The 27,760-nt window shown below is 41.2% G+C and overlaps 1 protein-coding gene across 4 annotated transcripts; it reads left to right on the plus strand.

The window, feature by feature from the left end:
* Positions 1 to 1,348: 1,348 nt before the first annotated feature.
* Positions 1,349 to 25,553, plus strand: SERTM1 (serine rich and transmembrane domain containing 1). Of its 4 annotated transcripts, XR_013407570.1 has the most exons (4): positions 1,349 to 1,939; positions 21,517 to 21,626; positions 22,449 to 22,581; positions 22,684 to 25,553. XR_013407570.1 is itself a non-coding variant. In XM_077973554.1 (3 exons), the coding sequence occupies exons 1-2, from the start codon at positions 1,349 to 1,351 to the stop codon at positions 21,571 to 21,573; spliced, it is 648 nt and encodes a 215-aa protein (XP_077829680.1). In that variant the 3' UTR covers positions 21,574 to 21,622; positions 22,684 to 25,553. The 4 variants fall into 4 exon arrangements, 3 of the variants coding, with proteins under 3 accessions (XP_077829680.1, XP_028692915.2, NP_001180660.1); XM_077973554.1 differs by lacking the exon at positions 22,449 to 22,581 and having other exon boundaries at positions 21,517 to 21,622; XM_028837082.2 differs by lacking the exons at positions 21,517 to 21,626; positions 22,449 to 22,581.
* The last annotated feature ends 2,207 nt before the right edge of the window (positions 25,554 to 27,760 follow it).

Consider the following 27,760-nt stretch of genomic DNA (forward strand, 5'->3'; position numbering starts at 1 on the left):
AGCCGAGATCACACCGCTGCACTCCAGCCTGGGCGACAGAGCGAGACTTCTCACAGAAGGATCACATCAGGCACAGAAGGATCCACAGGGAAAAGATTCACATCCACCCACAATTGCCCTGGAGAAGGAAGGGGAGAGACAGAACAAACGAACAAACTTGTAGAGTATGAATGAACCAGACAATAGGGTTGGGGCCTAGGTATCTTACGCACAAAGAAATTTTGAGGACCACTGTTTTGAAGGTCAACAGTTCTAACTGCCCCCTCATACGCCTCAGTGTTTCACAAAGTGAGTTGTGAGAACAACCAGTGATGTTCAGAATGATTTTAGCATGGAAGACTTATGCCTTTATTTCATTGTGCATTTAAATGTTAAATACAACTGGTATCTCACAAACCAATAATTTCACAGATATTATTGCTTACGATGAAGCCAAGTAAAAATCTAAGGTGAAATTTACCAAGTGCATAAAGGAGCAGACTGTAGATGGATATAAGGTAACTCATGAGGGTGGCACATGAACAGGTGAAATTCAGAAAGCCAATGTAAGTGTGCCCGGAGGGAAGTGGTTCTCTGAATCTGCCCTCTTGACAACAGGGCTCATTCCATCCTCCCGCATTTTACATCAGGCACAGAAGGATCCACATAGAAAAGATTCACACCCACCGCAATTGCCCTGGAGAAGGAAGGGGAGAGACACAGAGCCTTTCCTTACATACCACGGAGCCTCAGAGTTAAGCCAGGTGCCCCTGCCTGTCTCTACGTGGAGAACAATTGAACATGGATGGAAGTAGCCGGCTCCTAGGATGGGTGGCAGTATACGTGCATGTGTTGGTGGTCATTGAGACTTGTGTGGCCTGATTCTGTATTGTGCATGATGTGCTTCTCTGGCCACAAATAGGTCTCACAGTGAAGACAGCAGAACCAGATGGAGTAGGGGCTCAAGGAACAGGTAGCCACACCAACACTTCCCAGGGGTTCAGCCCTTTGCAGGCCACAGAGCAACAGGATTGTTGAATGTCAGAGTGAAAGAACCCGCAGACACCAAGCGATCCAAGTCTCTCATTTTCCAGTTGAAAAACAGGAATACAGAGAGAGAGTCTTCTGGTCAAGGTAGCAGCACTGACTGGTAACTGAAGTTGGTCGTATCAGTTAAAGCATCCTTTTCCAGAGTTCTGTTATGATACATGACACTCCAGTTCCCTAGTAGGGACTCATGACTGCCTGTCTCCCTGGCAATGACAGAAATGCCAATCCTATTCAACTCATTTGGTGATTTGGTATAGGATTCAGAGGGGCACGCGGCGAAGGCTGAGCGAGCGCTGTCTGTGGTGAAGCTCATCACGGGATGAGGCCATGCCCCACGCAGCTCAGTCACAGCTGGGTTTGCGATGATGCACCCAGAGTAGTTGTTTTGGGTGGGGGCTGCGATGAACTCATAAAAGATGTCAGAGGAGGAGAAAGTTGGCAAGAAGTGGATGCTTTCATCTGCAGAGACAGGCCCCTGAGCCCTAAAAAAAAAACCCCCGCCACACAAAAGTTCACCCACTACACCTGCCTTCCCCAGATGGGGCTCCCTGCGCAACGCCTCCTAGTCCTCCGGGATTTTCCAACGGTGGCGCAAGCTCCTCCCTCGCCCGAGCTGGACCCAAGCGCCCGCCAGAGCCGAGACTTGGGGGCGGTGAGGAGTGGGCCCCGCTCGCGGCCATTGGTTGTGCGGCCTATAGGGGCGGAGGGACGACGCGCGGGCTGTGCAGAGCAGGCAGCCGCGGTCCACTCCCGCTGCGCCCGCTGTCCGCCGTGCGCCCAGACTGCGCGCCGCGCCGCTGCGCCCCACATTTCCGAGGACGGCTTCGCGGGCGCGGATCATCCAGACGGGAGCACAGCCCCACCGCGAGCGCAGGAGACCGGCCGGGAAGTCGCGTGTCCTGACCTGCAGGTCAGTGAGGGAGACTTGCAGGGTCCCGAGCTCTGGGGGTGAACTTGCCCTACGCGGAGGGCGCCCCGACTCCTTGCCTGGGGCGGCCTCGGGTCCTGGAGGCGAGCTGCCTCCCAGACTCCCCGAGATCTGGGCTCCCGGAGATCTGGTTCCTTTCTGTGGAACACCCCCAAATCTATCCCTTTCGCGGTGTCTTTACTGTCCCGAGAAGCAATCACAGCCCGGCTCTCCGAGTCTCGGGGTGACTCCACGGGCTGCAGTAGGAGCTGCGAGGGGCCCTGAGAGCAATGTCCTTGGCCCCGGCATGACCTGCCTGGGTCCCAGACACTGGAGCCGGGAAGGTCTACCCTCGCTCTGCAAGGTGGATTCCTCCATGCAAGTGTAGACAGTTCTACACTTTGCAGAGTGTGTGTCTAGGTGCATTTTGTTTGCTTTTGCCTTTGTGGTGTGTGGAGTGTCATTCTTGGGTTTGTTTTGCTCCTGTCTGATTTTCTAGGGTCATTTGCGTCCCTTCCCGGGAACGGGGACTCGCCATGCGCACACTGACAGCTGGCTTTGCACCTTAAGGCGCTGGAGAGTCTTTTCGCCCGTCTTCGCGTGGCCCTAAATCCGGGGAAGTTTTATGTGGCGCTGAGCACTTGCGTTTCCCAGGAGTGTTTTCCCTAGCTCCCAGAAACCCAGTAGGTAACTGCGCCAGCGACCCTTCCCTTTTCCTGGGTCTGATGAGACACTGGAATCCTGCCTTTCCCTGTCGAGGTGTGAGGAATGATGGGCAAATTGCTTCAATTCTGCTTTAGGAAAGGTATATGTAATGTGCCCTCCTCCAGGGAGCAGAGGGATTCATTCACAGAAATCTCTTGTTGAGGACCAGGATTGGGGCTATGCCTGCCCGCTTTCCTCCACCAGATGCCCGGGCTCCATCGGACTCGGGTTTGATCTCAGACTCTGCAGACGGAGTCTGTTTGTTAATGTTCTTCATTTCCTCTCCCTGTTAATTTTCCTTCGGAAAATGTTCTGCTAAAGTAAGTACTTCGGTGGTTCTTTGTGGTAGATGATGGGCTCCGATGGCTAGAGGACGTCTCAAAGCCATCGCATCTGGTACAGTCTACACTACAGGTGCAAAGGGCGGGGAAACTGATAGCGTTGCTGTCCTGGGTCGGACCCACGGGACTACTCCCTAAGACCTTTCTCCTAGGTGCCTTCTCCTAGGTGTTTCCAGGATTCATTGTTCAGACAACAGCCTGTCAACAGGAAAAGAGGCACAAGTGACAGTCTTTTCTTAAAGGGTTTGCCTCTTAAAGCAGTCTTGCGGAGCCCCATGCACCCTCTGGAAAAAAAAACAATATTTAATTGCTGAATTATACAACTAGTCTGGGTGTCTCAGCTTATTTGTGATCGTGCCCATAGAGGTTCTTAAATATCTTTTTGTAACTAAATTCTCTTCATTTTACTAAGTAGAGTGGTGTCTTTTCCCCCGCCACCACCACACACAGAACACTGTTTTTAGCTGATCTGTAATGCAAATTGCCTTTTGGGCTTGTGAGTGAGGCTGCCTGGTCTCAGAGCCTCCCTCAGCCCATGCCCTAGTCACCGTCAAATGCTGGACATCCTAGGGCCGCCGAAGCATCTGCCAACCTCGGAAGTAATCTGGAAATACTGAGATCCAGCACGTGGGTGGGATATTCCATTTTCGCGTTTTGGCTTTGAGGGGCTTATTATTTTTGATTCCTCTATATAAGGCAAAGTGTTTTGAAGAGCTGAACACACACATTGATTGTTCTCATTAAAGAAACCTAAAGAAACCTGTTGTAAGATAAGATCGAGTCCATTCTCCCTTGCTGTTGGTTCGTTCAGTTCAACAGATTTTACTAGATGTCTACGATGTGGACAAGAGCATCAGGAGTTAAGAGAGAAATAACTGTGTGATTGCATGTGGCACCAAATCCACGAGTTTATTTGCAGGTTTCCTGGGTTTCTTTTTCTTTTTTCTTGTTCTTTTTTAGTGAGAGCAGATGAAGAATGACAGAGCTGATTTGTAAGAATGACCAACCATACTAACCTTTAAGCAAACTTGGAGTTATACATTCATTATAAAAAAGAAAGACTAACTCATCACAGGCAAAATTCTGATTCAGCCTCTATGCTAGATCAAGTCTGAGCTCATTTGATGATCGTTCTTCTCTGGCTTACTATTCTCCCTGTACTTATATTACAACATTTTTGGGGGCTCCTTTTTTGTTTAAAGTTTGTAGAGTTTGTATGAGCATTTTTATACTTAATTAGTTTATAATGAAGAAGTGAAAAATAAAATTATGGCTGAATGTTTATGTTTTGTTCATCTGAGTTTTTTAAGTAGTAATTTAAGAATCTGAAAAAATACATTTCTGAATGGCCCTGGATGCCAGGCACTATGTAGGTCCCACTTACCTGGCTCCTGGTACCCATAAGCCATTCAGTAAATATTTGTCAAATGAAACTAAAAGTCAAAAAGTAGTGCCACAGAGAATGTTGTTTTCTTCAAATATCTACTTGTGGAGCCTAATTATATTGTCTTAGTATATTAATACAAAGTATTATAGGCCTAATTTTTATAGACTTTCATGATTGTTTATAATGAGAGCTAAAAATAATAATAATAAAGCCTTTAAGTTAGTTAATAGAATAGGGAACCCAACAAGGAAGAAGGTCAAGCTTTAAGCCCACAAATTGGCAGGATTTCTTTTAGCCAAAATATGTGCCTAGAGGATTCAAGCCAGAGACTTAGATGAAGAAGCCCTTCGTATGCGTATGTGGCCCAACCTTTGATTTAGAATTCAGGAAGTCCATCTGTGCATTCACTGGCCATTTCAGGGGCCGGGCAACAGTCTACTGGGCCAAATTCTGTGGTCCCTTCTGTTCTGATTCTGACTTGTGGCAGATGTGTCCCTAGGATAAAATGTCTTCATGTTCAGTCTCATGACATTAAATGCATCCTTCAAGAGTTCCTTATGAATATAGGAAATAGTCATTATTTAGCCTTTACTAAGTTCGGAACATTTTTTTGAAAGAAAAAAAAAAAGATAAAGATATCTGAGCCGTCAAACAGTCGTACACACTTTAACATATCTCTAAGTATGAAGAGGGATATACTATTCTCATTTCTTAAGTAGAACATCGACAACATCCTGTAAAATGCGATGCTTCCTCAAAGTACATTTAAGCCCTATTAGGAAGATTGACTTTCTGGCATCAGCCTGAGAGTCAAACTTGGAAAAAAAATGGTAGAAATGAACTATTTCAAAGGTTTGTGTTAAGTATAGACAGTACAGAAAAAGAGAGGAGAAGGAGGAGGGGGAAGAGAAAAAACAAGTCCTGGGCTTAAAAACCAGCAGTATTTTCATGGCATATGCTATAGTCAAATTTTATTTCTATTTCTTAATGAAAATACCTTTATTATTTTTTCTGATGTTAATACACATTCTTTTTGTCAAAATATAAATATAGAAATGCACAAAATAGAATGTTAACATGCCCCGTAATAGTAGTACCCTCTGACAAAAACATATGTTAACAGCGCGGTATATAACCTCTTGTTTTGTTTTGTTGTTTTAGCATCTAAAATATATGTGTGTGTAATAGTAGTAGCAGTAGTACTTGTTGTTTTACAAAAATGGAATCATACTATACACTATTCTGAAGGTTACTTTCTTGACTTAGTCATAGATGTTCAGCATGTTTTCATGTTAGAAAATACGGTCCTTTTTCACAGGGAGGGGAACAACACACACTGGGGCCCTTCGGGGTGGGGTGGTGGGAGGGAGAGCATCAGGGAAAATTAGCTAATGCATGCTGGGCTTAATACCTACGTGACGGGATGATAGGCGCAACAAACCACCATAGCACATGTTTACTTATGTAACAAACCTACATGTCCTGCACATGTATCCTGGAACTTAAAATTAAATTTAAATATATATATACACACATATATATATACACACACACGCACACATATATATAGCCCTTTTTAATATAATATGATCAAGAGACTCCACTCTGTGACTCTTCTGTCATTTCTTTAACCCTTGACTCATGGACATTTTAGTAGCTTCAATGTTTAGCTGCAGAATACATCTTTGTGCATGTACTTTGAAACTTCTCTGATTTTTTCTCCATTGGATAAATTCTTAAAATGTATCATTTACACTGTAATCCTATAATGCTACCTAGTTTGTGTGAAAAGAGAAGCACTCCAATAGTTCATGCAACAAGCAGTAGACCTTCCTCACTATGACCCGTTCTTCCCTATGCCTGGCACATAATACTCTTTTCCTTAAAAAAAAATTTTATTAGCAGTTAACATTCCTATAGAAAACTACACAGATCATAAAGACATATCATAAAGACATAATTTATGTGCTCATTTTGACACACCCATATAAATGGTACCAGGCTCAAAAAAAAAAAAAAAAATTTACTAATGCATGTTGAGCATCCCTAATCCAAAAATCAAAAGTCTGAAATGTCCCCAAATCTTAAACTTTTGAGCATTGGCATGATGCCACAGTGCACAGAACCCTTTTCATCACAAGGCAGCATGACAGGTTGAGACTGAAAGCCTGCTGTTTGTTGTTGGTGCTGTTGACAGCTGATACAAGTATTCTTCAGATGCAACTGTACTGCTTAGTCAATGTTTTTGTTTGTTTGTTTGTTTGCTGTTTGTTTGTTTTACGATAGAGTCTTGCTCTATCACCCAGGCTGGACAGTGCAGTGGCACGATCTCGGCTCACTGCAACACCCGTCTCCCGGGTTCAAGCAATTCTCCTGTCTCAGCCTCCTGAGTAGCTGGGATCACAGGTACCTGCCACCACACCTAGCTAATTTTTGTATTTTTACAAAAATAGAGACGGGGTTTCACATTGGCCAGTCTGGTCTTGAACTCCTGACTTCAAGTGATCCACCTGCCTCAGCCTCCCAAAGTGCTTGGATTACAGGTGTGAGCCACTGCACCTGGCCTGCTTAGTCACCCTTGAACACATTTTTTTCTGTGTATTAACGATGTCATGTATTTTAGTGTTCAGTATTTGTGTGTGAATAAGTGTAAGAAAATAATTGCTATGAGTAGCATATAAATTCAGTCAGGAATTATGGTGACACCAAATAACCACAAATTGTCCCCATGGGTAGCTAAGATAGTGACATTTTTGCTTTCTGATGGTTCAATGCACACAACTTTGTTTCATGCAAAAAAAATATTAAACATATTGTATAAAATTACCTTCAGGCTATGTGTATAAGGTGTATATGAAACATGAATGAATTTTGTGTTTAGACTTGGGTCCCATCCCCAAGATATCTCATGTATATTCAAATATTCCAAAATCCAAAAAAAAATTTAAGATCAGAAACACTACTGGCCCAGAGCATTTTCGATAAGGGATACTCAATCTCTACCCTCTGCCGTTCCCCTCTCCCCTCAAGGCAAACCTGTCGTTCTAACAACTACTCATGGGAAAGTCCTTGGTGAGCTTGGATGCTAGTCTCAGACCTTCTGAAAGACTTCTTGCCAACAAAATGGGTGCAGTTGAATGGAATGAGCTTCCAAGATCCTTCCAAGTCTGTCCAAGTGTCACCTTATTATCCCTGTCAGTTTTGGTCTCACATTTTTCCACTGAACTCCCTGCTTGGCACATATTTTGATTCATATGATAAAAAGCCTCTGGCTTAAAAAAAAATTACTTTTTTGTCTGCCTTCCTCTTGTTAGCCACTCAGCTCAGTTCTGAGTACAGAGTGGATCTAGGGTTGGAAAGTGGGTGCTGGACCCTCAATTTGTGGTCTCTGTCACTAGCTGGAGTTCCTACTACATATCCTTTTTCAAAAACAAGTGACATATAAACAATGACCTTCAAACTTCACTTAACTTTTGGGGGCGTCATTTTCCTGACTGCTAAAGACTTGTAGCTCTCTGATTCTGTGAAAATTGTTTTCTTTTGTTGTTATTGCTGCTTGTGTGATTTTGGTTTTTGATGGTTTTACTCGTTTTTTGTTTTGTTGTTGTTGTTGTTGTTTTGTTGTTTCTGGTTTTGAGACGGAGTGTCTCTGTTGCCAGGCTGGAGTGCAGTGGTGCGATCTCTGCTCACTACAACCTCCGCCTCCCGGATTCAAGCAATTCTCCTGTTTTTTAACAGGGGAAAGTTAAGATTGAGAGGAACTACAAAGGAAAACAAAAGAATAAATTAGGTGTCTGATACATATTTGCAGTTAGTTGTATGATTAATGAAAAAAGAGAATATTTGCTTCTCTTGTGCTCATCTGTTTTCATTCCTCTTATTATTTTCCTAAGAAGCTGAGGTTTTTGGATTAGTTCCCTGGCACAGTGCTGGTAAGGAGATTGCTGCTCACATCACCATGGCTATGATCTGCGTCGAGTACTACTCGAAGCATAGTCCATGCACCAGCACCCATTTGAATTATTACTTATTCGTCATGAGATACAGAACTCGTGCCAGAATATAAATCAAATAAGGCACTAGGCATACTTTTTAGTTTAACTATTTCTTTTCTTTCTCTTTCTTCTTTTGTAGCAAGACTTTCCTGATGAAGGAAGCACTGTATTTATTGCAAGTTTCTCATCTCACAGGGACCTGTAACCAACATGTCACTGAGGGAGCCAGATGGCTGCTTTGAGTAGCCCAGATCTCCAAAGTAGTACTTTGTAGTCAAATTGAAAATTTTATAAAAATGTAAACATTTTCTTTCTCTGTGCTGATTTGCTATTGAATTTTTCGAGCATTTTTTTGCATTTTGGTTTGGTTTGGTTTAGCATTGAGGTGGAGTAGCTAACAATCCTATGGTATGTAATATTCCTGAATGTAGTGAATTATAAGCTTCCCCTACAATGATCATGAAGTGGGTATTTTCCTTGACCCTTTTTATTTCCACAGATGAGCACAGTGTCATAGGTCATGATGATAAAAGACTTGCAATTTTCAAAGGATGGAATTATCATGGAGTTTAATTTAAGGAATTCTTTTTAAAATGCATTCTGGTTCATATTCAGCCAGAGCTTCATCGTCTCACTATGGTAAACTCTCTTGACTTTTATTGTGCCCTTCAGAATACATTTGTTACAATCCTCCAGCTTGTTCACAAGAATGTATTTCAGTATTTCCAGCACACTCCTCCATCCTTTCCTCAATTATCCTGGTGAACAGTTGACCAAATGAAATCTTAGCTTTCTTAGACATTGTTGAAAGACACAATTGGTTTATTTTTAAAAGTATGGGCAGAGTTTGCCCTGGAACCAGAAATTATTAAATTTTATTGCCATAACTGAAGCATTTCTAAAATTTAGAGAGGGTTCATCATCATTATTCTTTACTGTTGATGCTTACCCCCTTTGAGTAATCTTTATGATTTTACACAAGATCATTTATTCGTTTGTTAAATAAATATTCTTTTGCTTGTAAAGACAGAATAAACATGAGCTATCTCTCCAAGAAGCTTCAAGTTTCTTTATTCCCTTATTCTTTCATTCATGCAGCCATATAACAAATGGTGATTGATCATCTTTATGCCACATTCTGTACTGGTCTGTGGATATAAGATAAGTGAATTGTTATTTCTTTATTCTAGGACTTCCCAGTCTGTTAAAGCAGATAGGTGAATAAATACCATAAGTATAATAAAATGTGAGAAATGCTAGCATAGAAAGGTACAGAAAGTATGCTGAGAATGCAGTGGAGGGAGCCAGAAATTTGCAAAAAGTAGGTAGGGATTTCTATTAGGTGAATAATAAACAGATGAGATGGCTTGAGTACATACCTGCAGTGAGCAAATTGGATTTGGGTTCAAGTTAGGGAGATGATATGTACACATATAAGGATTAAACATAAGTATTTTTTTAATTGGGGAATTGAAAACAGTATGTTATAGCTGGAACATGAATCTTAGGTACAGTGGTAAAAATGAGACTGGAAAAGTAGCCTGTGGCCAGATCATAAGGGACAGATCATATAACAGAAGTCTTAGATTTCTCACTGCAGCTGGCAACTATACAAATTATAGATGCATTAGACTTACGCACACAATAATATTCTATCCCTTCCTGTACATTGTTAAGAAGTGTTTGTGCAATGTATGATTGAATGCAGCAAAGAATATAGTTTTTCTTTTTCCTCTTTATTTTATTTATTTATTTATTTTTTGAGATAGAGTCTCGCACTGTCACCCAGGCTGAAGTGCAATGGCACGATCTTGGCTCACTGCAACCTCCGCCTCCTGGGTTCAAGTGATTCTCCTGCCTCAGCCTCCCAAGTCGCTAGTTTTTCTTAACGAAAGGCAGTACCACTGACCCTTGTACGATGAGTTGTTTTTTCCACTAGGAGCCATGAGTCAGTCTTAATATCCTTATTGCTGCTCACCGGTTCCCACTGGAAACCATTTGGCCTGTTTAAGTGACAGCTGGTCAGGATTATCCCTATACAGTAGCAGCTCATCATATTCGAGCTTGTTAAGGAACATGTCTTTGGCTCTATCAGTAGCTAAATCTCATGCCCTTAAACCTAACGCTTCTATGAAATTAAAAGCTAACCAAAACAGCCTTTAAAACCTTCTTTCTCACCAGTGCCAAAAGAGAGTTTTAATATATTACATACACAATTCATACAACACCCAGCTATTCATAAGTTGACTTATTTATGCTCAAAATTCTTAGAGACCCATAATAAACTCAGCCATCAAAGTATAGTGAGACCTTATGTTAGTTAGTAGAAGGAGAATGATGCTACAGTAACAAATAAGCCCCAAATCTCAGTGGCTTAAAACAACAAAAGTTTATTCATGTTGACATAAGTGTCCATGGGGCCAGCAAGGGGTGAAGATACTCACTGTGGTCACTCAAGGATGCAGACTGATAGACATTGGCAGGTACTTACACCATTATACAATCACTGCAGCAGAGGGAAGGGGTGTGGCAAATCTCACACTAGGTCTTACGTTTTCTATCCAGAAGGGACATGTCACCTTTCATACATTTCATTGGTCAAAACAAGTCATACAGTCACCGTAAATTGAGAGGGAGTGGGAACAGGCTATCCTATGACAGCCCTACAAGAAGAAACATCAGAAACATTTCATGAACAACATTAGTGACTACAAGTCTCAAATACATTCCTCCTCAACCCACAGCCTTCCCAGAGACAAGGAATGGAATGAACATACAATTTAGAGACGGAGAGATGTAGACTTGAATTCCAGCCCTGCCTCTAAGTGGTTGGGTGAGCTCAGACAAGCCTTTAAATTCTCTGAGCTTGTGGGGCACAGTGGCTTACGCCTGTAATCCCAGCACTTTGGGAGGTGGAGGCAGGCATATTTCCTGAGTTCAGGAGTTTGAGACCACCCTGGGCAACATGGTGAAACCCCGTCTCTACTAAAATACAAAAATTAGCCAGACATGGTGGTGGGTGCCTCTACTCCCAGCTACTGGGGAGACTGAGGCATGAGAATTGCTTGAACCCAGGAAGCAGACGTTGCACTGAGCTGAGATTGTGCCCCTGCACTCCAGCCTGGGCAGCAGAGCAAGACTCTGTCAAAAAAAAAATTCTCTTGAGTTTTAATTTTCTCATTTGCTAAAAAAGATGGTGGGACATAATACTAACTGACTTAATGTATTGTGGTGATTAAATAAAATACACATACATATACAGACACACATCCAAAATGGTACATGCTTTTATTTGATAAATACTAGCAGCCATCATTTATGTTGCCCCGTTCTTGTTTCTCAAACTGATTTGTCTGCACATTCTTTCTCCTCCACAAGCATCCTGGGTTTGCCTTCCTCTGCCAGTCATGCTCTGAAGACAGATTGCTACTCCTCAATGACTTGAGGATGCCCTCATCACCTCTTTCCTCTCTCTTTTACCTCCCATCACTCTTCTGCCATAATGTGTCCCTGCATCCCAGCCCACACCATTGAAACAAAAATGAACTAATACCGGATGTAAGAAGTGAATAATGGGTGAAAGTGTAGGCTATTTCTACAAGTGAATTTACAATGCAGAGCTCACAACCTCTAAAAGTAAGTTAAAGAGCTCAGCCTTAACAAAGAACAGTCAAAGTCAGTTAAATCTTGTATTAAAGATTATCCATAATTTCCTCAAGTAAAAACATATTTATTTATATTTTTAAAAGAATGTGTAACTATTTTCTATAGGTCACTACTTTGGCAGTCTGTTTTCCACAAATAATTCCTCATTATTTTTCAGTTTCACCTTCTTACATTTTCAAGTTGAAATATGGTCTGGGAGAATCGGAGCCTACACTTGTCTATTGCTTCCATATTGTCTTTGATAGACTCTGGTCTTGAATCGTTATCTAAAATGACAACAGGCTGCTGAGGACTTGATTTCCACCCACACTTGATAGTCTGCCGTATCATTTTGTTCTATGTTATGAGGAACATGTAGACATTTTCTTTGTTAACCAGACTTTTGAGTTCGCTGTGCTGCCTGTGAGAGAAAGAGAGAGCATTGGCAGTCTCGGCCGCTGTGTTCACATTGAGGATTAGCAGGACCACAGGAAACTCATATGAAGGTGCTTTCCTAATGAAGGACACAACGCCCTCTTTCTGTTTTCTCCCTTCCTAGGTGTCCTTGGAAATCTGGGTAGATGAGTAATTTTGCAGCCATGAGAGAGCACTTAGTCTCCTTGTATAGATCATGTTTTATGTAACCTCTGTCTGATATCAGACTCATCGGGTACTGACCATTTCAAGTCCCTACCTGTATCCTTAGTCATATGATTGGTGATGACTGGGGAAAAGCACTATTCATATCAATGTTTCCTATTTTTTAAAATTGCAGCTGTATTTTGCCATGACTAGCTTCAATTTCTGAACTGTTCATTGGCCCCTATGACAAAAGAATCTGCCCTGGACTGTAAGTGAGTTCATGGGGTCAAAAGTTAAGACTCTTGCTACACTAGAGAACTCACCCAAACCAAGGTAATTAAGGAGGTGGTTGCTAGTTATAAGAGTTGTAAAGAGTTTGAGGTTTTTTTTATCTGTGGAACTTGCTATTTGCAGCCTGTTTGACTTAGATGCCCAAGTAAAGTCTCTACTTCCGTTTAGTTTATCTGCTGCTTCTGTTTCCTGAAGTCCCTACTTTACTTTGAACCTGGACCACATTGGCTCTTGTGGGTTCTCCCTGATCTTCTCACAGATCACCTACTTATTGGTCCTCATTAGAAAACTGCTAGTCCCAAGCTTTGACTGGGTGTTTAAACTGCAGGAGAGAGATCCTTGGCTGCCTCTGAAGATGACTGATGATGTAAGATGCACATAACAGGATTACTTGCTCCTGGAGGCCCAGATGAGATTCAGTCCAGTGGGTGGTGGCAGGAGTAGAGTTGTGAATAAGGCTTACTAGTGAGTCATCATTCCTGGTCTTCAGGCAGCCTCTTCCACCACCATAGGCACGGTTTCCTGGTCGTATTCAACTTCCTCTAGTTCATCCTCTGATGCTTCACTGCAAGTGTTTGTGGCTTACTGGGCATCATGAGCTGATGGTAGCAGCAAGTAGTTGAGCTTTTCTGATGCCCACGGAAGAATCTGGCTTCTATCATTGTATTTCCTTAGAAGCATCTAACATTTTGGCTGACTTACTGCATATTTTTCCAAGCATATTTTCTTGAGTTCCTTGGAATAAATTATTTTCTTCCTCAACTTGTATGTTGAAAATTTCTAAAACTGTTGAAAAGTTGCAAGAATAACAATAAATACCTATATATCTGTCAATTGACCAGTTGTTAACATTTTGACACATTTGTTTTATGTATGTATGTGTGTATGTATGTATGTATATGTGTGTGTGTGTGTGTAATTTTTTTGCTATTTTGGCCGAACCACTTGAGGGTTAGTTGCTGATAATATGAAGCTTTATGGCTAGACACTTTAATATGCATTTCCTAAGAGCAAGAACATTCTCCTATATTACAACTAGGAAATTTAATATTGGTATAATATAATTATCTAATGTACAGTCTATATTCAAATTTCCCCAGTGGTCCTAATAATGTGCTTTATAACAAAGCTGGTCTTTTTTAATTGATCCAAGATCCACCAAGGATCTTACATTGAGGATCCTTGTAAGGGAAGAAATCTTGAAGTCTGAATCCTACTTTTTTTCTCTGAGTATTCAGCTGACTACAAAACAATATAATATGGCCAAAACTGGATATATCCAAAACTTAGCCTGCCTAAGCTGCCAATTAATAGGCATTATTCTTTTTAAATAGCCATTTTACTGTTGAAAGCATTATCACACTTTGACTGCCAGCCATAGAGGATTGGAAGAATGAGATAATTTATTTGGCAAAATTCATATGTACATGTTATGCCAAGCACTTGGCTAATATCTGGATGAGATGGGCAATTTACAGACTATGTAATCAACTAGGGTTCTATCTGTAGTTGTGTTATGAGAAACAATGGTTCATTAATTCAAGGAAATGTTATGCCTTGATTAAAGATGTCATTAAGTGAAAGACTCTGTTAGCTTGAATTCCTACTGAGAAATGCAAGACACATAACATTTATGCATATTTGTGATGTTCTAATCCATTTTTAGGGAATAGGATATTATATAAAGCACCCTAGTTTAAACAAATACATGACTACCGTTGTCAATAGAGATAGATATAAATAGTGACCTGTGTAATTATTTTGCTAATGCTGAATTTTTTTTTCAGACAAGTGGATCCAAAATCTACCAATGATCTTGCATTATATTAAAGGGAAAATACCTCCTTAATGGGGAGTCTTTACTTTTTTTTTTTTTCAAATTGTGCCTATACCTGTGATCTTATGGATAGATAATGGTTGTTATTCCTTGTTGTATTCTTATGTGCAAAAATAGAGAACTTGATACATTGGTTAGTTTACATTGCTCTCTTTCTATGCATCAAGCCTCAACTATCAAGATATTTTAAGTGGCAAAGAAGTTTGGGGTCTATGTTATAGAGTGAATAAAATATTTACTGCACATCCATTCTTATAAATTAAAAATACACACACACAACAACAACAACAACAACAAGACATTTACAGGAACAGAGACCAACAAAAAGGTTCTCATTAAACTCGTTAGCCTGGATGCCTGTGAGAGATGGAATTTCAAGTTCTTCCCTGCTCTCTTAGTTTTAGAGGCGCACAAAGGCCCCTGAGGTCTGAGGATACCTAGTAGTTTACATACAAAGGATTAAAAAAAAAAAAAAGCTCTGACTGACTGATTCCCAGGGATTTATGACTCACAAATTTATTTCACAAGCGCAAAATCTTTCCAAATTTCACTCTCTATAGGGAGACTGTTATGAACATTTTCTGATTGGACAAAAAATATATACTGGATACAAATTATTTTGCTATAGAAACAAAATGAGACACAAAAGAAAAGGAACAAGCACCATTCCATTGTCCTAGCACAGCATGGTTTTACGAGAATTCTATTTTATTTCACGTATTTTTTTTTAGACAGGGTCTCTGTCACCCTGGCTGAAATGCAGTGGCACAATCATGGCTCACTGTAGCCTTGACCTCCCAGGCTCAAGCAATGCTCCCGCCTCAGCCTCCAAGTAACTGGGACTACAGGCACATGCCATCATGCCTGCATAATTTTTGTATTTTTTGTAGAGATAGGTTTTCTACATGTTGCCCAGGCTGGTCTTGAACTCCTGGGCTCAAGCGATCCTCCTGCCTCAGCCTCCCGAAGTGCTGGGATTACAGGCATAAGTCACCATGCCCAGCCCAAGAATTTTTTGAAATGTTTTGCTAAGAATAAGCAAGACTTTTTACTTTACTAATGCCATGATTTAACCAATTTTAGCTGCTCCGAGATTAAAAGATGTTTTTCTTAATATACTTCTAAAATATTGGAAATGATCAGAGCAGGGTGGAGGGAAAGAATTGATCCCAAAAGCTCTCATTTAAAATGCTGTAACATCTTGGAAAGTCCATCTTGCTTTTACCTTCTTTCTTCCCATTGATTCATTATGATCTTGCTTATGATCTTCAAGTCATTATTTCTCTGGCTGTTGGCTTTTTCTGTCAATCAAGTGTACAGCCAACGACCCTTTCTCCCGCTCTCTAAAAGTGGCTTTCATCATTCTGCTACTTCTTAACCAGTTCGTGTTTTCTTCAGCCTTCAGGTTACTCCTTTTCTTGTTTTGATTTAGGCCAATTACATTAGCCAAGATGGGTCCAGTCTCCCTGAAGTGTGGGAAGTCTACTCCTTGGTCTTTTGTAAACACCATAAAATAATCATGAAAATGCTATGCCTGGACCTGGTTTTGTACTTGACCGTTTTGTCTAGAAAATTACCCATTTAGCTATATATTTTATTCTAAGACAGTATATTTTTAAATAATTATTCTTGCTAAGGGAGTGATTTGGATACAAAATCCTCCCATGGATATAAACATACTAAAAAATGTATTAAGAATAATAGTTAACATCCGGGCATGGTGGCTCATGCCTGTAATCCCAGCAGTTTGGGAGGCTGAGATGGGCAGATCATCTGAGGTCAGGAGTTCGAGACCAACCTGGCCAACATGGTGAAACCCTGTCTCTACTAAAAATACAAAAATTAGCCAGGCGGCCGGGCGCGGTGGCTCAAGCCTGTAATCCCAGCACTTTGGGAGGCCGAGACGGGCAGATCACGAGGTCAGGAGATCGAGACCATCCTGGCTAACACGGTGAAACCCCGTCTCTACTAAAAAATACAAAAAACTAGCCGGGCGAGGTGGCGGGCGCCTGTAGTCCCAGCTACTCGGGAGGCTGAGGCAGGAGAATGGTCTAAACCCGGGAGGCGGAGCTTGCAGTGAGCTGAGATCCAGCCACTGCACCCCAGCCTGGGCGACAGAGCAAGACTCTGTCTCAAAAAAAAAAAAAAATTAGCCAGGCATGGTGGCAGATGCCTGTAATCCCAGCTACTAGGGAGGCTGAGGCAGGAGCATTGCTTAAACCTGGGAGGTAGAGGTTGCAGTGAGCCGAGATAGTGCCATTGTACTCCAGCCTGGGAGACAGTGTGAGACTGTCTCAAAAAAAAAAAAAAAAAAAGAATAATAGTTTGATTTCCCCCAGAAAAACAAAGCTAAATAAATGCAAGGGACTTATACCTATAATTACTTTTGAGACTGTATGAGGTAGATGATCAAAACAGTTAAGTTCATATCGTTTTTTGAAAGATTCTCCTGGGTTTTTTTGTTTTTTGTTTTTAGCTTCCCTCAATCAGCTGTGTTTTACATATCAAGAAAGATATATTGTGAATATTCTGAGAATTATACCTTATGTACATAACTAATTTTTAAAGAATTAGTGCAAAATAAGTTCTGTAAAGTAAAAATATTCTGAGTATAATTATATTTATTTTTATTTTTGCTAAGGAAATAGTTTACAAAGCCTAAAAGTAATCCAGGTAGACAAAAACCATCACTAAGGGAGAGATGGAGGAGACTGGACTGAACCCAAAGCAACCTAATGACCTGCCCTGGAATTGATTCTTAAAATAAATCACTGATACCAAGCTATTCGTTTGTCATTGCTATAATTTTTATCCACCAGAGTACTATGAAAAAATTCTGAGTGTATTTTCTGATCATTCATTTAAGCTGTAGATTTAAAAGGCTGTTCATTTTTATCTTTTGTCTCACATCATCCAGTCCAGATCCATGAATTCCAATGGACGATTCAGAATCTCCATCTCCCCACCTTTCTTTGCATAACATGCCCCTCTAATTCAATGTTCTCAATGTATGATAGCAGATAGATGCAGTGTATTTCCTTAACTTGACTTTGGTTTTTATCGTGCCAATTGAAGGACTCATAATGAAAGTTCACACAAAACTCTACTCTCCCAAAGCATTGTACTGATTAAGTAAAGGCGGTTCTCAAATAGGCAACTCTATGGATGGCTGAGTCAGCTTTGAGTAAGGGTAGCACAAGGCCCGGGAGTAAATGTTTGCCTTTGAATGCAAGTGAAGATTTACATTTAGAGAAGGGTGGGGGGAAGTGTGTATTGTCAGCAGTAATCTTCTCTCAGCTAGTATGACCTAAAAGGCCACTAAGCAGAGAGGAAGCATTAAGAGAGAAGATAATCATGCAAAGGGTAAAGGAATGGCTGCAAGGTCTTATATAAAACATACATTTTCTAAATAGAATGAAAAACAGCTTTGCTCAGATGTGATAAGTTCCTTTCTGGATTCTGGAAATATTCGTTTTTAGGTGTTCTACAGAGGGAAAGATCTAACACATCATCTAAAACCATTAATTCCATTCGACTATCAAATCTTCCTTTTGTGTACTGGAAAAACCATTTCATTATGTTGTGTTAATACTTTATGGCCACTTTCCTCATGGTTGAGAGGATCACCTTATGGAGTATGACAGCAGAACCTGATAATGATGGAACATTGATGTGGCATCTAACAGCCAGGCCACTCTTTAAATATAAAGTCTGCAAGGGAACAAAGCAGCTTGTCCCAGATTTCCACAACAACAAAACCTTTCAAATAGTCGTTATTCACGTAGAAATGTATTTGAATAAAGGCCATGAAATTTAAAATTGCTGTGCCATATTTGAGGCTGGCTGGCAGCCTGAGTTTTACAAACCATTGTGTCATGGAAGTCAAGGACGTGGTGCAGGCTGTGCCCACACGCTGACTGCCACGGCTCCTGCAATGCTTATGTAAGAGCACTCACTCAGAGATGAGAGCTGGTCAACTCTTCTTCGTTTATGGAGAATGTTACGTGCTAGAGAGTACGTTTTTCTTCTTCCCAAACATTATCGTCCTCATAATCCTTCCGTGGGAAGGAAAGCTTCCATTCTTTAGAACAGGTCCCAGGGCTGTGGTGCTAAATGACTCAGAACCAGAGACCCCAGGACTGCGCCGTCTATGTTGTCTCTCCGTTTCCCCACCCCACTGGGCATACGGTGAGAGACTGCACATCCCTCCTTCCTCACCTCACTAGGAGGCTGCTTTTTTGTAGATTTCTTCCCAGCCCAGGCTTTTATTCCAAGAGACAAAGGGAAAGTTGGCTGACCATGAGCTAAAACATTTCCACAGGTCTTCATTTATAATGTTGTGATCCAGCTGTCTCATTTTCCTTTCTCAAAAATCACCTTCCGAGGACAGTGATTCTGAGGAGGAAAAAAAGCAGCAAAATCCCCACGTGGCTTTAGGGGTCACCTGAAATGAGAGTCTGCTGGCGCTGCCCCGAGACAGGTCAAGGCTATGCATTTAAGATGAAGTCTCTTTCTTCTTTTCCTCAAACCTTATCTGTTTGGGAGCAACAGCCCAAGAAGCGTCATCTTGAAACACACTCATTTGATTTCATTTCCGCAGTGCCACCTCCAGCCTCATTCCACACTGCCACAATGCCTAAACACATACAGCCTGGGTCACCCTGAGCATTAGACAGCTACTGTTAAATAAAACCAGAGAGAAAGAAGATACTCCAGTTTTTAAAACTTCAATAAGGAAATGAGAATTAACTTTCTAACAGTGCACATACTCTGTTGTTTCAGAGTAGATGTAATAGTGAAATGAAATTTGTGTAGCTGTGATTTTAAATTAAGGAGTACCCTGGAAATGGTACTAAGCTATAATATTTAGGGGGAATACTTAAGGAAGAAGATATTTAGTTGTGAAATGTCAACTAAGGACACAAGGTTTCATTTCCTTGTTTTCTCCTATTCTTCCAAGGCCACTTAAAAGATCAGATGCTTTGACCAAACCTTCTGAGCCTCATTTCCTATAAACTCTCCTGTCAACGTTGAGGCTCGTGGTGGGGTTTTGGTCTGAAAGAAGGCAATCTTCAGGAAGTGAAAACCTACTTTTACAATATTTACCCTGTAAAATGATATTAACAAGAGGTCTGGTAGCCGGCTGCGAGATTTACCCACTGAATTGCTGATATCAGAGTGACATTGGCTATGCCTCCAGCCCCACTCCTAGAAAATGATACAGACTGGGGTAGCAGAGAAGGTAGCTTTAGAAAAATCAGCCAACTTCAGCTGAATCTTTGACCTGCACCTGTCAAAACTGTAGGACTAAGAGAGACCTTAAAAGTTCCTCTAGACTTTCTAGAAGGAACTACCTATCTACTGGTACTTTACTTGGGATGGCCTTTTATGATATTCTAAGCAAGATTATGGAAAACGTTATCACATCTTAACTCAAGACCTCCTGGAGAAGTAGGAAAGGTAGGCATCACTGTTGTGCAAATGAGAAAAATGAAAGATCAGGACTAAACTGTGGGCTTGCCCAAGTAAGTGGCAGATAGGAACTCATTATCCAAAGCATAATTTGTCTCTTCCTACCACAGTTGAGAAAACCAAGGACACAGTTCAGGCTTGGATTCTAGTCAGTTTTCTGTCACTGTCTAGCTATGTACCCCGAGTAAATCGCCATGTCTTTGCATGTCAGTTTTCTCATCTGCAAAATGGGAATAATTCCTGCTTTACCTGCCCTGCAAAGCAGTCATGAGGAACACACAAGATGATAGTCTTTGCCTTATCTGCCCATGCTGAAAAGAAATTATGTTTACATTTGATCCTTCCTACCAAAAGCCCTTGCTTGTCTTCTAATTACACATGTGACTTTTGTCAAATCAATTAGCTTCTTTATTTCTCTGTTTCCTCTGCTACACTTAGGAGGTTGTACTTGAACATTTTAAATAGTTTTTCCCTTCCAATCCGTGAGGCTTCTGTCCTAGTTTTCTTTTCTATGCTACCTCTGCGACTCTTTGCTATATTCCCCAAAGATGAACGGCTGGAACATTTATGTGCTGTAAAAAGCTAGGTATTGCCAAAACAGTGTAACACATTTGCAGTCCCACTGCGATTCTTCTTCTAATTCTTCTTTTTTTTTTTTTTTTCTTTTCTTGAGGATGGTCAGAAACCTGTAGCAGCCTAATGGAATTAAAATCACCAGGCAATGCAAAATGAGGAGTAGGAGTCGAATTATTTTAGGAACTACTAAGACACCATCCCTAGCCTACTCAAGAACTCACTAGGACTCATTAGACTGCGCGTCACCCAACAGGGACAGCCCTCTCTGAAGTGTCCCCACCTTAACAAGGATCATTAGTGCTGTTCAGCTCCAGCCACAGTGGCAAATGTCAACCCCTCCAAGAATCAGCTGCTTAATTAGATTTGGAGAACAGAAGGAAAAGGCAAGTTCTCCAGATAAAATGCAGGGCAGAGTTTAGGAAGAGAAAGCTAGAGGCAGAGTGAATGTTTTCCTGTTCGTTTTGCACCACAATGGAAGCAAGATTTAGAAATGCACAACAAAATTATCTAGAGCCATGCAGAGCTAGGAAGAGCATCTTTTCTGGACTAGAAGAAAGATTTATCTATCAGGAGGGATCCTCTTGTCTCACAGCCTGAACACAGTGAAGAGATTTTCTTTGCACCTGGCTAAGAAGAAATGGTCCCCCCTCCACACCCCTTAAAACACAATACCCTACACCCACCCATCCACCAAGTCCCATTATCTCCCACCACACACTAAACTCATTTTTTCCTCCATTGCTTTACAGCTCAGCATACTTCCATGTCTATCATGCTGGTCCACGCATAACACCATGAGAAGATGAAGCAGGTGTTGGACCATTTTACAGATAAGAAAAGTGATGCTCAGAACACGTAGGTAATTTGCCCAGTTTCCCAAAGATAATGGAGAACTCAGGCCTCAAACCTAAGTCTCTTGACAGCCAACCTGATACTCTCTGTACCATTCAGAGAGAATCTAACCTTTGTTCTTCTTCTAAATGAATCTAAAGTGTTTAAATTAAATGCCTAAAGTATGTGAAACAAAGTACCTAGGTACGTTTAAGGAAAAGAGTTACATAGAAATGGCACCTGAGGCCAGGCGCGGTGGCTCATGCTTGTAATCCCAGCACTTTGGGAGGCCAAGGTGGGCGGATCACGAGGTCAGGAGTTTGAGACCAGCCTGGCCAATGTGTTGAAACCCCGTCTCTACTAAAATAGAAAAATTAGGTGGGCATGGCGGCAGGCGCCTGTACTCCCAGCTACTCGGGAGGCTGAGGCAGAATTGCTTGAACCCAGGAGGCGGGGTTGCAGTGAGCCAATTTTGTGTCACTGCACTCCAGCCTGGGTGACAGAGCAAGACTCCGTCTCAAAAAAAAAAAAAAAAAAAAAAAAAAAGAAAGAAAGAAATGGCACCTGATTTCAAGGAGATAGAATTCTCATAAACAAATCAGTATCTTATAAACATTCGATCAAAAGCAAGCTCACATGTGCAGTGATTTTCCAAAGTGTGCTAGAGGGATTTACTGGTCAGGAATTATGCTAATGAGCTGGCGAATGTATGGAATTAATTTTCTGGGGGAGGGAGGTTTGGAACTAACTTTCTGTGTTCTCATCTCAGAGTATATACTTGGAGCATCTATTGAAATCACAGCAGATGGAGTACATCATAAATGTATTTTCCCTTTTATTTTATCTTCAGCTCCTTAGAGAAACACAGCACCTAGGGTACTGTAGACAGAAAATAAAAGTTCATTTTTATATCGTCATTTGTAATATAAAGACATAAACATGACTGATTCCTAGGGGAGCTAGTTCATCTTGTTTCCTCCCTGGTGAGTTTTCTAATTAATCCTTACTGAAATAAAAACTAAAAATGAAATGTAAATGTGATTTTTCTGAAGAATGCACTGAGTTGCTTTTTTTTTTTTCCCCAGTCTCAGTGCACACCTGATCCCCTGCTGCCTTTGAGAAATAAGAAGTTTTGTTGTGCTGATTTCACAGCCTGTGAACTCTGCAAACACGATCGTGAAAAAATGCCAATCTGTCCTGTGTAAGCCCTGTGTGAAGTTTTGACTGTAATCTACCAGATCACTGCTTCACCCTCCATAAAGATGTCTGAACCTGATGCTTCCTCGGGATTTTCGGGAAGTGTGGAGAATGGAACTTTTCTTGAGCTGTTTCCCACATCCCTGTCCACGTCAGTGGACCCAGCCTCAGGCCACCTGTCAAACGTCTACATCTATGTGTCCATATTCCTCAGCCTTTTAGCGTTTCTGCTTCTGCTTTTAATCATTGCCCTCCAGAGGCTCAAAAATATCATCTCCTCCAGTTCCTCCTACCCAGAGTATCCAAGCGACGCTGGAAGTTCTTTCACCAATTTGGAAGTCTGCAGCATTTCCTCACAGAGGTCCACTTTTTCAAACCTTTCATCCTGAGGAAAATGGAAGAGTCCTGGAGTGTGGCAGTAATTTTGACATCCCCTTACGGAAGTGTCGCGTGAAGCGTTGTCTCATGAAAGAAATGACCCTTTTGGCGTAGACCTGCTTCTCCTTCTCCTTTTTCTCTGATTTCTTTTCTGTTCATGATGCTTTTCATTTGGGGATGGAGACGCCAATGTTGGTGGAAATGTGTGCAAACCCCAAGGTGTGGAGTTTCACACAAATGGCTTGATGAACCTAGACTGGGCTTCTTCGGGTAGGTCAGTTCATTCCACTTTGTTGGGCGTCGTCGACTCATCTGAGGTGGCCTCTCTGTGGATGATGGACATGGACTCTTGCACTTCATTTCTTTTACAAAACCGTGAAATCAACTGAGCCTGCAGAAACTGGCAAAATCAAGTCTGACCTACGTAGAAGTTATTTTCCATATTTAAAAGATAAAGTGGAGACACCAAATTTAAAAAGGAAGAGAGTCAATTTAGATTTAATGTGTAACATTTCTAAAACTAAGGGTAAATATATGCTAAATATTTTCTTTAACTTCACTTTAACAAGTGAAAATCACACTTATTGATGAATGTAAGTCATTTGGAAAAGTTTTGGAAGAGTTTACATTTTAATAGCAAGACAAACATGTATTATGATGGAGCTTTTATTTTGTTTTTCTGCTAATGTTTTAGTCATACTGCCCCAAAGTTGTGGAATTTTTGTGATTAATTGCTGTTACTAGTACTAAGAGAACCACCAGAAGAGATGCCAAGAAGTTTTTATATGAATAATTTCTACCAGTGAGAATTAAGCATATGGAAAATATTCATTTAGTTGTATTTTATACAGTAATAACTCTTAGCTGTCGTGTAAGTTCCTTTATTCAATTTCATAGTCTTTATAATTTTAGTGCAGAATTATATTAAGCCTCCAAGATGTCTGATATTGTTCACATTAGGTTGCAAAACTTAGAAACAAAATTGAAAATATGTGTTATTATATACTCCACGAATGTTGCGTCTCTGATAATTAGTTGTTGTATGTTAACATAATACTCTACATCAGGATTTCAGGATGTGAGTTTGTATTAAAAACTTAGGCACTCAAGTTGTGTAGCTGCTGGGAGCTTTAGGGATCCTAGGAGCTGCCGTGCTGCAGGCAGCAGAGTATGTCTGAACTCGGCGGGCGGGTGGCAGGGGCTGTCTGTGAAATGAGGCACACATGTGCGCTCCGACATGGAATGTGGAGGAACTCAAGCTGCCCCTGAAAACAAAACAATCACACTGCAGCTCCTTAAGAGTAAGAATTTTAATTTAATTTTGAAAATAAATGGCCCACAGGGTAAACACTGAACTTACTCAACCTACAGGAGGCCACTGCATCAACACGCCACGGTCTTCCCATGGCAACCGAATCATTCCTTGTTCAAAACATTTAATCATCTTAAGCAGTGGGGCTTCAACACACGCTTTGGTTGAAATGTGCAGTCAGCACTCTCCAGGGACTAGAATGGGGGAAAGAATCCACTATTTGCACAGGGTTTATCTTTATCATTCTAAAATGCTGAGCGAGTGGAGATCTGGGAACGAAAATCGGAAGGCTGCTGCTTCTTTCAATGCATAAGCCTCACTGAAATCAGACCACATTTAACTATTTATATATCAAAAACGTCCCCAAACACCATAAGACCAGTACAGAGTTGCTGCCCTAAAATGTATAATTAGTGAAAAATGTACCTCTGCTTCCATTTAAATCATGGCAGTGGGTTGGGTGTCATTATGTAGTATAAAAACTGGACTAGATAAACTGCTATTTTAGAGCATTATTAGCATTCTCTGAATATATATGTGTATATATATATATTTATATATATGCTCATATACTCCCAATTAAAAGTCATATGAAAGCCACACAGGATTAACAGAGGCATCTATATTATCACTTTTGCTCTTTGACTAATCTTATGCTGTTTTGGTTATAGAGAGAAAAAAGGACATGGGTGAAGTGATTTTTTTTTTTTAAATAAAAGGACAAATTTGCCACACAACAGAACAATCTGAGTATGATCTGTCCTTGGGGTATCTTTATATCCTTTCCTTGTGAAATAGATATAAAGACTTCTGACAGCAACACTACTTTAAAAATCAAATCAAATCAAATCTACAAGCACATTCCCATGCCTCCCCTGCTGCAATGGTTCTTGCTCTCAATGTTTAGTAGAGAAATTAAGAGCCACATTCAAAGATGGAAAACAAGATTTGTCATTAGAAGCTTGCCAAGGTAACAGATTGTACAACTTGAGATGAATTCATGTTGTTTAAGAAGTTCAGAAAGGTTGGAAGATGGGTTTATAAATAAAGAAGTGGAGTCCATTGAAAGCCTGTTTCTTTGATTTTTTTCCAGTGAGGTGATTTATAATCTCTTCTGGAGAAGAAGCTTTTCCTAGGAATTTTAAGCATACACCACACACACACAGAGATGTATAGAGAGACATATATCTACATATATCACTCCTTTTCTGTACGTTCTCTCTGAAGCAGGGTCAGTAATGTGTGACCCAAACGTCAGCCTCTCCCCAGCCCCGCAAGGGTCACCTCCTTCTGGGACAGTGAGTCCCACATTTCCCAGATGAAAAGAACGATCTGGGTGCTCTGACAATAGAGAGGATCCCACACCACACCCCAGAACTTCAGGAGTGGAGCCCAGGGTATTTCTGAATATTTTTAACAAGGACTTCAGGTGATGCTGACGATCAGTGGGGAAACTGGCAGAGGAAGGATCACATATATTGTGCTTATGTATTTGCAGAGGACAGGGGTCTAACCTCTCAGCCACTGCCCTTATAACTGCAGTTGCTCCAAGCTGAGCATCCCCCGCACAGCTCAAAACCCTCACTGGGACCTACTTTGCTGCTCGAGTCTGAATCCAGCCACTCTCCTCCTCAATGGAAAGCTGCTGCTGTTGTAATAAACTCGGGGGAAGAGGGAAGTGCAAAAAGTCACATCTCTTTCTTGTCCCATCTCTTAATTCCCCACAAGATGATATGCATATAATAAACAAGGTTAAAGGACTGGGGGTAGCTGACAGGATTTGTAAGATGAGAGAAAATCTTTTACATTGAGTACTAAGTAAGACTATTCCCACAGTCCAAAGGAAAACAAGAACATAACTAGGAAAACGTTATCTAGGAGAAGCACCAGTTTCTAAACTTGCTCCCCTGTCTTGAAGTATGCCTCCCATCCCTCTGAGAGACGCTGCCACTTCAATCTAATGCCAGGTCCCACTCTCCCACTCTCTGTTAGAAAGTCCCCTGGTATACGTTCCTATCAGTCCAACACTCTGGACCTAAGACTTCAGAGAGCCTGAGTTATTCAAGAGAGAATACTCCCAGGCTGTGTGTGGATGGGTGTGGTATGGATGGAGTCCGGGAGGGAGGTCTGTAGCAGAGGAGTTCGTGGTAGACTCTGGATCTCCCAGAACCAGCTCTCTGCAGTATCTCTCTATCAGTGAGAGGACAACTGTGCTTTCTTGGTTCCTGGTTATTCAGCCAGTCCAAGCATGCATCTGTGTGCACGAACACACATACACATACACACAGAAACCCACAGACACATGCCCTTCACCCACACATACACCATCCAGGAACAAACAATAATCCTGTGTTCAAAGACAGTACTTCAGTTTTCAAAGTCCTCTTACTTCGATTTCACTCTGCCTTCAGTGATGAGCCGAGAACAGTAATTCCCTCTCACTCATCCTTCTCCTTCAAAACCATGCCTAAACATCCACCACTTTGTAAGAAACATTTCCTACTAATACAGCTTTTCATAGCAACAGAGCCCACGGGCCCCTGCAGTCACTTCTGACTGTGCAGAGACCTCATCAAACCATTGCAAGCATAGCTTTTCTTTATGTTGGATTGGGTCCACTCTGGGTTAAGGTGTTTGTCACCCTGGACACTGTAATAAGACATTATTATCAATGGGAATTTATTAAATAAATGAATACAAGTGGTGTTTGGTTTTCTGTTCCTGTGTTAGTTTACTGAGGATAATGGCTTCCAGCTCCACCCACGTCCTGGCAAAGGACATGATCTTGTTCCTTTTTATACCTGCATAGTATTCCATGGTGTATATGTACCACATTTTCTTTACCCAGTCTATTATTAATTGGCATTTGGGTTTATTCCTTACCTATGTAACAAACCTGCCCATTCTGCACATGTACCTCAGAACTTAAAATAAGAATTAAAATTAAAATAATAAAATAAAATAAATGAATACATCCTTTGGCACTAGATAAAACAGACACAGTTCCTGCCCTCATGGAGCTTATAATCTAGTAAGGAAGATACAAAAACAAATGAGCAAACAATATGTACAACTGCAATTGCAATTAGCACTATGAAGAGAATAAAATTGTGAAATAAACAACAAGGGAAACTCACCAGACATGGGTAGTCAGAGAGGGCCTTCCTGATAAGATCATAGTATTTGAAGGGTGTTGAGGAGAGTCTTCTCCACAAAGGGATAGCGTCTACAAAGGCCCTGTGGCAGGGAAAGGCTAGGCTTGTGAACAGAAAAGT

The sequence above is a fragment of the Macaca mulatta genome, chromosome 17 (assembly GCF_049350105.2).
Source record: "Macaca mulatta isolate MMU2019108-1 chromosome 17, T2T-MMU8v2.0, whole genome shotgun sequence".
Lineage (NCBI taxonomy): Eukaryota > Metazoa > Chordata > Mammalia > Primates > Cercopithecidae > Macaca > Macaca mulatta.